Source organism: Syngnathus floridae, chromosome 1 (genome assembly GCF_059516105.1).
Source record: "Syngnathus floridae isolate MCC-2025c chromosome 1, RoL_Sflo_1.0, whole genome shotgun sequence".
NCBI lineage: Eukaryota > Metazoa > Chordata > Actinopteri > Syngnathiformes > Syngnathidae > Syngnathus > Syngnathus floridae.
The window spans coordinates 11,648,611-11,660,785 of NC_142413.1; the positions used below are offsets into that span (position 1 = coordinate 11,648,611).

A 12,175-nucleotide genomic window follows, 5' to 3' on the forward strand; every position below is an offset into this window, starting at 1 on the left:
ACAGATTTTATGCTGATCTTTACCAAATCAATAATTAGCCCAAATTTTGTCCTACCTGATTCAAGCAAATTGTCCCAGCAGTACCCACACTGAACAGTATTTCATGACATAAAGTCTCTGTTCATGTTTAACATATGACAGAAACAACCAACCTGTAGCGACAGAGGGCAATGTAGGAAGCAATAAAATACAAATGTTCCGCAACAGTACAACGGAGAAGTTCCTTATTGGGTCATTGGAGCATTTACTGTATTGTGTATAAATGTGTAAAATGTCTCTCTCTCTCTCTCTCTCTCTCTCTCTCTCTCTCTCTCTCTCTCTCTCTCTCTCTCTCTGTCTCTCTCTCTCTCTCTCTTTCTCTCTCTCTCTCTCTCTCTCTCTCTCTCTCTCTCTCTCTCTCTCTCTCTCTCTCTCTCTCTCTCTCTCTCTCTCTCTCAACGTACGTACGTACACACACACACACACACACACCGTGGAGCCTCGGTTTTCGAACACAATCCGTTCCAGAAGGCTGTTCGAGAAGTAAATCATTCGAATTCCAAATGATATTTCCCCATTACAAATAATGGAACAACAATTAATCCGTTCCAAGCCAAAAAATCCCGCCTTTTTTAAGCATTTTCTCATTTGCGCATTTTTGTCCAATCGCGCAACTGCAGCACACTGCCGAACGTGCAACCGTAGCGCGGCGCCGACCGCGCAACTGCACCGCGCTGGTCGCATTATTGTGACAGAGCCGTCGCTGAAATTTAGAAAACATTTAAAAAGTCCTGCTTTACTTTCCAAAATTTAAGTGGGCAGCAGTGCGCAGGAAGCTTAATTTTGTCCGATCGCGCAACTGCAGGGCACCGCCGAACGCGCAACCGTTGCGCGCCGCCCACCGCGCAACTGCACCGCGCTGGTCGCATTATTGTGACAGAGCGGTCGCTAAAATTTAGAAAATATTTTTAAAATCCTAATGTACTTTCCAAAATTTAAATGGACTTCAGTGTGCAGGGAGCTTAATTTGGACCGATCGCGCAACCACAGCGCGCCGGGCGCTCATTGCCGCATTGCTTTAGGAGCGTCTTTGTGTTTTAGGATGGCTTTACTGCTCCCACTTTCTTCCTTTGGAGACATGATTAAAGTTGATGCAATCCTCAGAGTAACGAGAACGTAATAACGAACGGAGTCAGTTGGCATGCAGGTCCTCTCGGCTCATCTCGCGAGGAATTTCGTCCGACATTCGAAGCAAAAAAATCTCGAATTTTTTGTTCGAATACCGATTTGTTCGAGAACCGGGACGTTCGAAAACCAAGGCTCCACCGTGTGTGGGTGTGTGTGTGTGTATGTATGTATGTATATGTATATTTATATGTATATGTATATGTATATGTATAGGTCACTTCAATTAGTGTTTTGACAATAATGTTTGGTCATAGACTCCTGTTATTTCAGTGCCGGCTGTGTTTGTTTTTCCTTGTCATGGAAGAGTTTTGTGCCAATGTGTGTAAAGCTAACACTTGCTTGTGAATCTTGTAAAATCAGAGTAATCCAAGTTATATTTACCGAGTGTTTTCTAACCACTGTTTAGGCTTCTTGAGAAAACGTCTTACGCCCTTACTTTCCCTCATTTTTGCACTGATCGTCAAAGAGGCAGAGACCAGTGCCATCATGTCTGATGTGCAAGCGACTGAATTTGAGCATGAAAGCTCTTAACAGTTTTGAGCTGCTTCTGACATTGGATGGTAAATTGCTTGTTCTCAGAGCGCAACTGAGTCGGTCTAATCTAATAAAATTCTGCTCCAGTCTGACAGGGTCACATGCTCTGTCATTGCTCCAAACCAAAGGCTGTCCAGGAGACAACAGCTGTTTAGATTACAAAAAAACGGACCACGAGACATACACTTCAATAGCAAAGTGACTTGTAGTTGTGATATAGAAGTCACAATATCCACGGAGAACAGCTGTGGACTGAGTTGCTGTTTCCTGACAGCTGGGACATCAAACCCATTCCTCTCACAAATGGCAGCTCACCCTGTACTGTGTATGTCAATAAAGTCTCATGTCACTGAAAACAAGATAAGTCACAGATACAGCTTTTGCAAAGCATTCACATGTGAACAACTTAACTTTACCTTCACACATTGAAGCCAGAAATGCAATTACGGCACTTTGCAAGCAACATTCAATCAAATAGGAAACATATGCTCTATCTAGTCACGTGAATGAATGGTCCTCGTAAGTTTGGACGTTTTTTTATTTTTAACTGGATTTTTAGATTTGTAATATATAGTTTGGTCATTTGAGAAAAAGGGTATATAATTTTAGACTTACTTAGTTTACTTGCATGCCTGTGGGTCTAGGACAGAGTTCCCTGCAGGGAGAGTCCCACACTGTTGCGGAGTGGCATTCGCACTAGAAACAAACAATCGGAGTTGAATTGTTGTTTTCTATTGGGTTCAAGTCATACAGTATGTTTTTATATTTTAATACACGTTTATTGCATACAGACACAAGTAGAACACAAGACTATAGTTGTGTAAGCGCACACGAAAGTCATGCACTGTATGACAACTACGTTTGTGAGTTTAAGGTTAGTACAAGGTTCAACTTTGATTAGTGGGATATTTTTAGGATAACGATCAGTGCTTGAATATTTAGAGTGGGGGTAGTCACACATGTTTACCTCTTTTCTGTTCTACTCTTCAAGGCATTCCTCTTGCGCTGACACATCATGTGTGTATCGCTGTCTGTGTGCGTTTCGCCATGCATTTCCTGGTGGTCGCTGTTTTAAGTTGTCTCAAAAGCCACTGGACAGAAAGAACTCTGAGAAAGTCCGAACGTCAGTGTCTGCTTGTTTTTGCCTTTAAACGCCACAGAGGTTGTCCTGTACGGCATGTCACTTGACAATTAACTCCGCCCCCTCATGTCTCTCTCACTTCCCTACGTCCATTGACCATAAAGTCTTCCTCTCCACCTACGTAACCTGTCACTCAAGCGATTGCTCATTTGACTTGAGTTTTTATTTAAAAAAATCGTTTTAAAACCATTAGTGACTCGCTACCAGAATAAAGTGGGCCGTTTATTTCCTCATTCTAAAACACCAGTCATACCAGTTTGAGGTGAAGCGCATGACAGATTAAAAACAAAATCGCATCCAGGATTGTCAGTTGTCACGATACGTGGAGGAATCCCTGGTCTACATTCCAGGACCTTAACCTGACCCTGCCCGTCAGTTCACACGGATAAAGTGCCTACATTACTCTGATAATGCAATCTCTCACTTATCTCTCACTTTGTCCTCATTATAGTAATGATATGCCAGCTAAATCACGCCAACTCGTCACACAGCAAAACTAGTCAAAAGAGCATAAACGTAATCGCCTTCAACAACTACGGACCAAATAGTCATCAATCAATCCAAACAACCGATCAACCAATCAATGTGTGTGTGCGTGCGTGCGTGCGTGCGTGTGCGTGTGCGTGCGTGTGCGTATGTATACGTGACCAAAAAAAAAAAAAAACACTGTTGCTTTGTGATTGGTTTGCATCACCAGCAGTTCGGTTCGGAGAAAATCTGCAGGCACAGGACAAGATGGACTCTGGGTTTTGTAAACTCACAAATACCGCAATAATTCAGCTTGTAGGCAAGGAAGGCCGAGATTCAAACCCCCGAGCAAAGTCTTGTGAGGCAGATGTGCTTACCAGTATTTCACCATACTCATGCCTAACCTCATAACACATTACTGATTGCAATGTGTAACTTTTTTGTTTTTTAATTCAACCCATGTTCATATGAGGAAAGATTATTCACTATGTTTGCCTGCATAATAAAATGTTAACCCTAAAAAGTGATTTTACATTCCAAGTCCCAAGTGCACAATGACAAAGTCACCGTGAACACATCAGCCTTGCACTGCACATGTGATCATGCAATTGGCTATGCACCACAGGGCCTAGACCATTAATTTTGCGCTGTTTGCATGTGTGTGTGTGTTGTGTGTGTGTTGTGCGTGTGTGTGTGTGTGCGCGTGTGTGTGTGTGTTGTGTGTGTGCATGTGCGTGTTGTGTGTGTGTGTGGGGGGGAGGGGTGACAAAGGGAATGATTGTAAGGATTATTGTAAAGAATTCAGTAAAATGCTAATCGGTAATACCGATAAGGGCCAGACAGAAGTTGATTGACGACCAAAAAGCACTGTCTGGAAACACTCCACAAATTAGTAGGCAGTAAAAGTGTGGAAAAATCATCAGTCCAAAATCGTATTAAGTAACTGGTGTAATCAGAGATTGCAAAGTTTTTGCTTGTATAGCACAGTCTTTCGGGAAATATTTGATATATTTCCGACTAATAACGTAAGAGGGAATATTCATCTTTCTGTATTAACCTGACCTGCCCTGCTGCCCTCGTTGCACGGGAAGGCTAGCTTCCTGTTTTTCCCCCGTCAGTTCATAGGACACAACTAACACAGAGTGTAGTTAGCATCCAATTGGACTCAACTGGTCAACCATGTGTTGTTTATTATGACCAAAGACATTTCAATGTCCAATGACATTTGTCTGGGATGAGGGAGCGCTTTGAATGCCTCCTAAGCAATTGTCTCTAATTAATTTGATTTACTGATTTACTTCAATGACTCCACCGCAACAGATCCACAAAGTTTTATGAACCCTGACAAAACCTAAAATGTGGTACTGTTGGTCAGTGAACGATGACAAAAGCAGATGTCGAAATATATATATATTTTTTATCATTTAACACTTGGTGGGTGGGCACTCATTCCAGAGACCCAAGATTTGGATACAAGCCATGTATATATAGTTTTTATAAAGCACAGCAATAAAGCAGAAGTTGAGGATGCAGAGTATGGATATTTGTAGCACCAGAACACTCAAATCATGTTTATGCTCGTTTTTGAGTGGAACCCTTTACAACTAATGAGCCAGTGAATCAAACAACAAAAAGGCCACAGAAAACAACTGCCAGCAAGAATGACGATGGAGGACAGTGAGGCGCCGCTGACATCCCGTTGACCCATTGTCCGGCTTCCTTCGCGCTTCATAAGCGGGGCTTCCTTTGGACACAGTGGGTGGATCATTGAAAAAACACACACACACGCCCCCCAAGAAACCCCTCACAATCATTGGAAGAGCACGCAAGGGGCATATATGACAGACTTTATTAATTATTGATCAAGCGCCGGACCTCAAAACTGTGAGGCAGACAATGCCATTGTGTCGAACTTTTATTTAAAGCGCAGTATGTGTACATTAATGTTGATTTTTTTCAATTATTCTTTAAAATTATGTTATTCACACTTTTACATGGGGTGCAAACAAACTAGTTCACACGCTCTGGCACCTAAAAGAATTACAAGGATCTGTGAAGGTAATTACTGAAACAATCCCAAATTGTGAAGTATGCCTCGCAACAATTAACCTTGCCTCTTGCATTAACTCTTCAGCAAATAATCAAATTAACACTTGTTTAAGGGAAAATTCCACAAGAGGGCGGTGTAATAGCAATTTTGGCAACCCTGGCCGCACTTTAACAAAAGACAATCAAGGGTTTCTGTTGTTGAATTGCAAACACATTTAGCCATGCTTGAAATTAAGACTAGCTACAAATATCTACCTCATTCTGCACAATATTATGTATTAGAAATTATGACGCTTATGATCATTAATTTGAAAAGCGGCGTTCAGTCAGAGCGGCTATTAAGTCTGGATTGACGTCATCACTCCCTGGGGACAAGATCGATGCGTCAAGTTTGATTTGGAGTGCATCAGAGCTCTTGATTTCAAACTCCATAACTGAATTTAGGAATACTTGCTTGAGGGCAAGATTTTCTCTCAATTGAGGGAATGATCGGACACTCTATATCTGGAGAACCAATTTTTACCGGTGTTTTTTACAAAGACAATTTTGGTGATGGTGACAATTTTGATGATGTGAAATTACATTTTGCCATAAATGTGTCTATTTTTAATTGGTTTGAGCAGTCTTCAAGAGGGAGCTTGAAACAGTCCTTAGAAATCTCCGTTCCAACCATATTCTCACTGATTACCACAGCGCAACAAATGCACTTGTTGGTGTTTGAATCATTGAATTAAAATATTATGATATGCTTGGCCTGGCTCAAAAGTGATCCACAACATACTGTGTATGCACTAAAAAAATGACAGAAAAAAACATTCAATACATACATAAATAAATTATAAATATATATTTATAAAATATAAATACAAAATAATAAACGTTCACTTATTATTGCATGATCTAAGACGTGTTTTTTTTTAAGTCAAACTAGCGAGCCTGGAATTTATTTTGAATAAATTTACCGGAAACGGCAAACTGTGACTATAGTAGGAAGCTTTTCACAGGCGCGCTCGCTGTCAGTAGCACAGTGAGCACACCGCTACAGAGCCGGCAGAGAGAGATTATGTGAACAAGGTGGCTTTGTGTTTTAACTATTGTTCGTTTCTACGCCTAAAAAAAAAAAAAAAAACACTCGTAGAGGCAACAAGAACATGAGGTTGATTTTTCGTATTTCATCCTATTTTTTATTAGAATTATTTGTTCCTCCCCCCGTTTTCTCAGAGATGGAGAAGAAGCGACGTTCCGAGGAATGAGTGAGTGAGGAGCATCATTTACCTTCGGAAATTCATTCTTCATGACACCATTTGGATACAGTACTCTGAGTGTATGGGAGTATTTTTCGACAAAACGACCTTGCTTTGGAGAACAACACCTTAGACATCATGAGCTCTAATGGTAAGTCAATTCATATACAGTAGGTGGGTGCAATGGGAAGAGCTACTGTAGATCAATAGTTGCCCCTTTAGATAGTTGCACCTGAACAGTTGCGTGTGAGCCAATACAATAATGATATCTTTAATTAGCTTAAAATTCAGAAAATTAATTTATTTCACTAAGTTGGATTAAGTTGCCTATTTGTCTAACTGAACTGCATCGCTTTGAAGGCTGTTCCTAATATTTTGGCGCATGAAGCCATGATAAACTGGAGTAATCATATTGCAAGATCAGTTAAAAAAAAAAAAAAATCTGAGTTGAGCCTTAGTCAAACTTTTGGGAGGATTCTGCGTCCATTTGCCTCTTTTCTTCCTCATTTTAGTTACTATTCACACCCATAACATCGACTCATATTATCATACTTATACAGTTCCTCACGGGCTCATGCAGCGTAACTAGAAACTTATTGAGTTGTATATTTTTAAAGGTCTTCCATGGATATTCAACCCCCCAAAGACAGTTGTTTCCTCCACTAAATGTCCACCTGTCTCTTCTCCATCATGCGGCCAATGGAGGAGGAGAAGCACTGCACGTTTTCCAGGCAGCCTACTGCTGGTCTCGTGGACTTTGTGTGATTGCGATTCAGAGCATGACAAAGATGCCCTTAGCCCCCTGTTGTACTTATCTTCGCCAAACCCGGGGGCTGCCGTGATGTTAAGCTGACCTTGTATCAGCTGACTCTGACCCTGATCCCCTGTCAGCTGAATCAGGACTTTTCTCCCACAGGGCTGGTGGCTCAGTGAATGTTGTTGCGCAGTTGTACAAGTTGTCCTTTGTTAATTCTCAAGTAAAACAGATTTTTCAGAGAAAAACATCTCCTCAGTTGCAGAAGTTCAAAACGTCGCGTGTAGTCCCGTCCAGTTCTGCTTCCACTTCCCATCATGTCAAATTAATGGCATCTTGTATTACTGCATCAGTCATACACTGGTCTGTCCTTGTACGAATCTCCATCATTCATCCAGCCTCCTAACTTGCTTCTCACGAGCTCCCATGTAATGTATGCTTCAACTGTGACTATTTACTTGCATGCTGTTTTAGTTCAAGCCACAAAGGCAACACTTTCATGATAACTCTCGTGGAACAATAACTTCTATTCTGGATAGTACCCTCACAGGTTTGTAGCTTGGAAACCTGGAAAAACTTGCAAGAAGTCAACCCAGATTTGACTTATTAAGGGTTACATTAGTTTGTATTTAGAGTCGTTGATGGTGTACACACGCCTGACTTGTGTGCCTGCAGCGTGGGATCAATTCCCGCTCGAGGGCGGTTCTCCATGTGGGTCTGAATGGTTGTTTGTCTCAATGTGTGCCCCGTGACTGGCTGACGACCAGTTCAGGGGTTGGTCTGCCATTTGCCCGATGTCAGCTGGGATAGGTTCCAGCTCTCCCGCGACCGACGATGCAGTGTTATAAATGGATGGGTGGATAGTTTGTATTTATAATACACTACTTCTCCATCTGAAGTTGTCTTTTTTTGAACTAAAAGTCATTTTAAACTAACCAATTTTTTTCTGGAAGTCCTCCATCTCACCCTGCTGAAAAGATTTCAAACCGAAACAGTTTAGGGATGGGCATCAGGCTAAATTTGATGAGATCACTCTGAGAAAAATATCAAGGAATTAATTGTTGTTTCTGGAATTTCCAGGACATGACAGTCTTGATCTGAATGTTCTGAACCCCTGCTTTCAATCTGAATGTTCTGAACCCCTGTTTTCAATGGAAGTGTTGTGTTAAGCACAATAATACAGTCCATTAGCTAGACTTGAGCCTTTAGCTTGAAAGTGGCTCTGAATCTTCATCTAAACCTAGCTGATCATGTCATTGGTGCAGAAACTTGGTGTTGGAGTGGTCATTTTGTAAATGAGCCTCAATGCTAAGTAATAATGGGACAGAAGCGCTGCGTGATACCTGGACTATTTCAGAACTAGGCAGATAACAAATGATCTGCTTTTTTTACACACTTGACGTGTGGGCAGGCACTCCAGAGACCAAAATATGTGTATATAATTCATTAACAAGTCAATTTTCCCAGATCTGTCCCCTTCAACAGCTCCAAAGGAGCAGTAAAGCCATCCTAAAACACAAAGACGCTCCTAAAGCAATGCGACAGTGAGCGCCCGGCGCGCTGCGGTTGCGCGATCGGACCAAATTAAGCTCCCTGCGCACTGAGGTCCACTTACATTTTGGAAAGTACATCAGGACTTTAAAAATATTTTCTAAATTTCAGCGACGGCTCTTTCACAATAATGCGACCAGCGCACTGCTGTCGCAGTTGCGCGTTCGGCGGTGCGCTGCAGGAGCGTTCGGCGGTGCGCTGCAGTTGCGCGATCGGACTAAATTAAGCTCCCTGCGCACAGAGGTCCACTTAAATTTTGGAAAGTACATCAGGACTTTAAAAATACTTTCTAAATTTCAGCGACGGCTCTGTCACAATAATGTGACCAGCCCGGTGCAGATGCGCGGTCGGCGACGCGCTACGGTTGCGCGTTCGGTGGTGCGCTGCGGTTGCGCGATCGGACAAAAATGTGCAAATGAAAAAACGGTTAAAAAAGGGCGGTGTTTTTTTTGTAATGGGAAAACATGATTCGGAATTCGAACGATTTGCTTCTCGAACAGCCTTCTGGAACGGATTGTGGTCGAAAACCGAGGGTCCACCGTACTATCGTACTCTTATGATCAGTTAATTGATTATTATTTACTGCTCTGCAACCAAGTACTATAGTACTCTTATTGATCAGTTAATCTATTATTAGAATCAGAATCACCTTTATTGTCGCTGTACACAGTACATCGAAATTTGAATTATTTACCTCTCCCTTGCAAACAGCTGTGGATTAAAGATGGTAATGAATTTAAGTTTTACCTATTTCAAAAGGCACTGTAAGGGTTAGGGTTAGTTATGTGTTTCCCACAATCTAAACACACTCTGGTCTTCTTAAGGTTCAATATGGAGGGGGGTTTATGACATGGGAAGAAGCGCATAGAAAGGGCTGAAGAATGACCACACATAAGCCAATAGCATGTCAAGATGGGGTTTACCGCAGGCTGAACGCTTGAGGAGTGTGTCAGTGCTGTCACAGCAGGCAGATGGTGGTGCAACATGCTTAGTGAACATGAATCTGTTGGCATGAATACATCTGAGGACAGATCCTTTCCTCCAGTCAGTCAACATGTGTCCTCCTGTTCCCTCCGGCACTATTCTGGCTTGTACATGAATGGGCCTGTTAAGCCAAAGCGAGTGCATTTTCCACGGCATCGGGCGTGATAGACTAGAAGCCATCACTTTATACACAGTGCTGTCTGTCTTCATCTGTCAGGCAATCACATGAGCATTGGGATTATTTTGTGTCTATTCTGATATTGTTAATGTCATCAGACTACCCACATTGAGTAAGCAAATAAATAGATATGTTTTGTTGGCAACACAGCAAAAATGCTAAGAATATAAACCTTGGAAACATAAATACGTATAACACAAAAATTCTGTGCTACTTTAGACACTGCGGGGAAGCAGAGGTAACCATTGTTACTGGCATCTTGATTATCTCGTGCACCACAATACCTCCAGACAGTTCCCATCTATTTAAAGCAGTGCTGTATGGAGGTTCTCCTGACATCATTAAGCCCAAAACTGTCAGAAAGGACTTGAACTTATTTCTACTGACTGTAAAGACAATCTTTATTTCTGAATTTCTCCTAGAAAATGGCCTGCCAGAGTTCTGGGTGTCATTTTTAGTTTCCAAATGGAATGGTGATTCAGGAGGATGTGTGGTCCTTGCATTCTTTATTACAGTGACCCCAGTCAGTCCTTCTATAATTCTGATAAATCTATAATTGTTTGGTTTGGTTTTAAGTTGAGTAAAGTAAGTATATGGCAGGGCCGCACAATGGTGGCCAAAATTGATAATCATGATTACTTTGCTCAAAACTAATCAAAATCATTAATCGCAATTATTTGTCATAAGGAAAACATCTGGATTTTTACTGCACTACTTTCCAGAAAACAATACATAAATAGTTTTTACAAAAATGAACCTCAATTATCGTTTTAGAATAAATGATGAATTAAAAGAAAAATCTAATTGACTCAAGTGCTCACCGAATAAATATGCTATTATCTTGTCGCTTGCCCTGAATTTGAAATAAAATGCTGGGTTACAAACAACCCAATTTGGGTTGAAAATTAGACCAAATTATACACAACAACCCATGTTTTTAAAGGGTGTATCAATCGTAATCCAAGTAAATAATCTACTCTTGAAAAGTGTTTTTGTAGTGCAAGCAGTTTGGTTACTGTACTGTACAGTTTTGTTGTAGCCAGTACTGCAGGGGATGTAAAATCTATTTTTGATTGGGCCCTTTTAACCAGAACAATATTCCATTGGTGAGGTAAACAATGGATGATGTTTCTCCTTTTTTCTATGACCTCGGCCTCTGTTAAGATTGAGTGATCATTCACATTGTCAGTGGTGTAACCTTTTGCTCTCCCGTTGCACTGGAGCACAATGTTAGTCGTGATACTGACTGGGCAGTTGTAGCTTTGATGAATGCTCCTCTCCGAGGTCTCGGCTGATTTGATAGAGGGAGGGTGGGGTGAGGTTGGAGGGCAAACATCTAATCATTTGCCACTAGACTTGTGTTTGTGAAAATTTCACCATTACAAAGAATACTTATTCTCAAAGATTCCTGTTAAAGTCAATGTACCCAAGTGAGCAGCAAATTCAAGTTAAAATGGATTTATAGGTTTTGAGTTGCCATATTTGTTGACCTTTCATCAAAACCAAAGTTTGAATGGCAATGGGGTTTACCATTAAGATGTGAAACAAGAGGGTTGGTAAGTGTCGGTAAGGATGCTCAAATCATTTAGACAGGTTAAAGAAATGGCAAGAGGTGTGGTAGCTGTTCCCAAACTGGTTTTGTTACATTTTGCAAAATGTTTTAACAACGCAACACCAACGCAACATTTCTAACCGGGCACCATCCAATCTCCTCTACTCAAAGCATTCCATTGAATATGCCCCAATGATCACCTTTGGTTGCAGTAAATTATCAGATTCTCTGAATACCGTCCATATTTTTAGATTACAGGGTTCATGATAGAAGAAAGTTTGGGAGTACATCCCAGATCTCAGTAATAAACAGTTGCAAGAAAAAGTGGAAAATGAACTCTTAAATGAACTTGATCTCTGCATAAATCGGTTATGAAACGTGATCTAAGATTCTCAAAATCAAGTCAACAAGCAAATAAAATCTAAAACAATGCCACAAAAACAAAACTGTATGTGTGCATGTTTTCACTGACAATGAAATGTAAACGTCACAGTGCACAGTGAAAAACCCTTTGGATTTAATAAGTAGTTGACTTTCCTTTGGCAGCAATAAA

The 12,175-nt window shown here is 41.1% G+C and overlaps 1 protein-coding gene across 5 annotated transcripts in view; it reads left to right on the plus strand.

Annotated features, from left to right (window-relative positions):
* Nucleotides 1-6,365: 6,365 nt before the first annotated feature.
* Nucleotides 6,366-12,175, plus strand: part of ablim3 (actin binding LIM protein family, member 3) — a 45,551-nt gene continuing 39,741 nt past the window's right edge. For 3 of the 5 annotated variants that reach the window (XR_015860235.1, XR_015860239.1, XM_088384659.1), the window contains exon 1: nucleotides 6,367-6,754. Coding sequence is in view for 1 of the 5 variants with exons in the window: in XM_088384659.1 (XP_088240785.1) it covers nucleotides 6,742-6,754 (13 nt within the window). In the remaining 4 variants the exon portion in view is untranslated. Of the gene's footprint in view, nucleotides 6,755-12,175 lie in introns of all 5 variants that reach the window. The other 2 variants (XR_015860234.1, XR_015860236.1) reach the window with 1 other exon arrangement.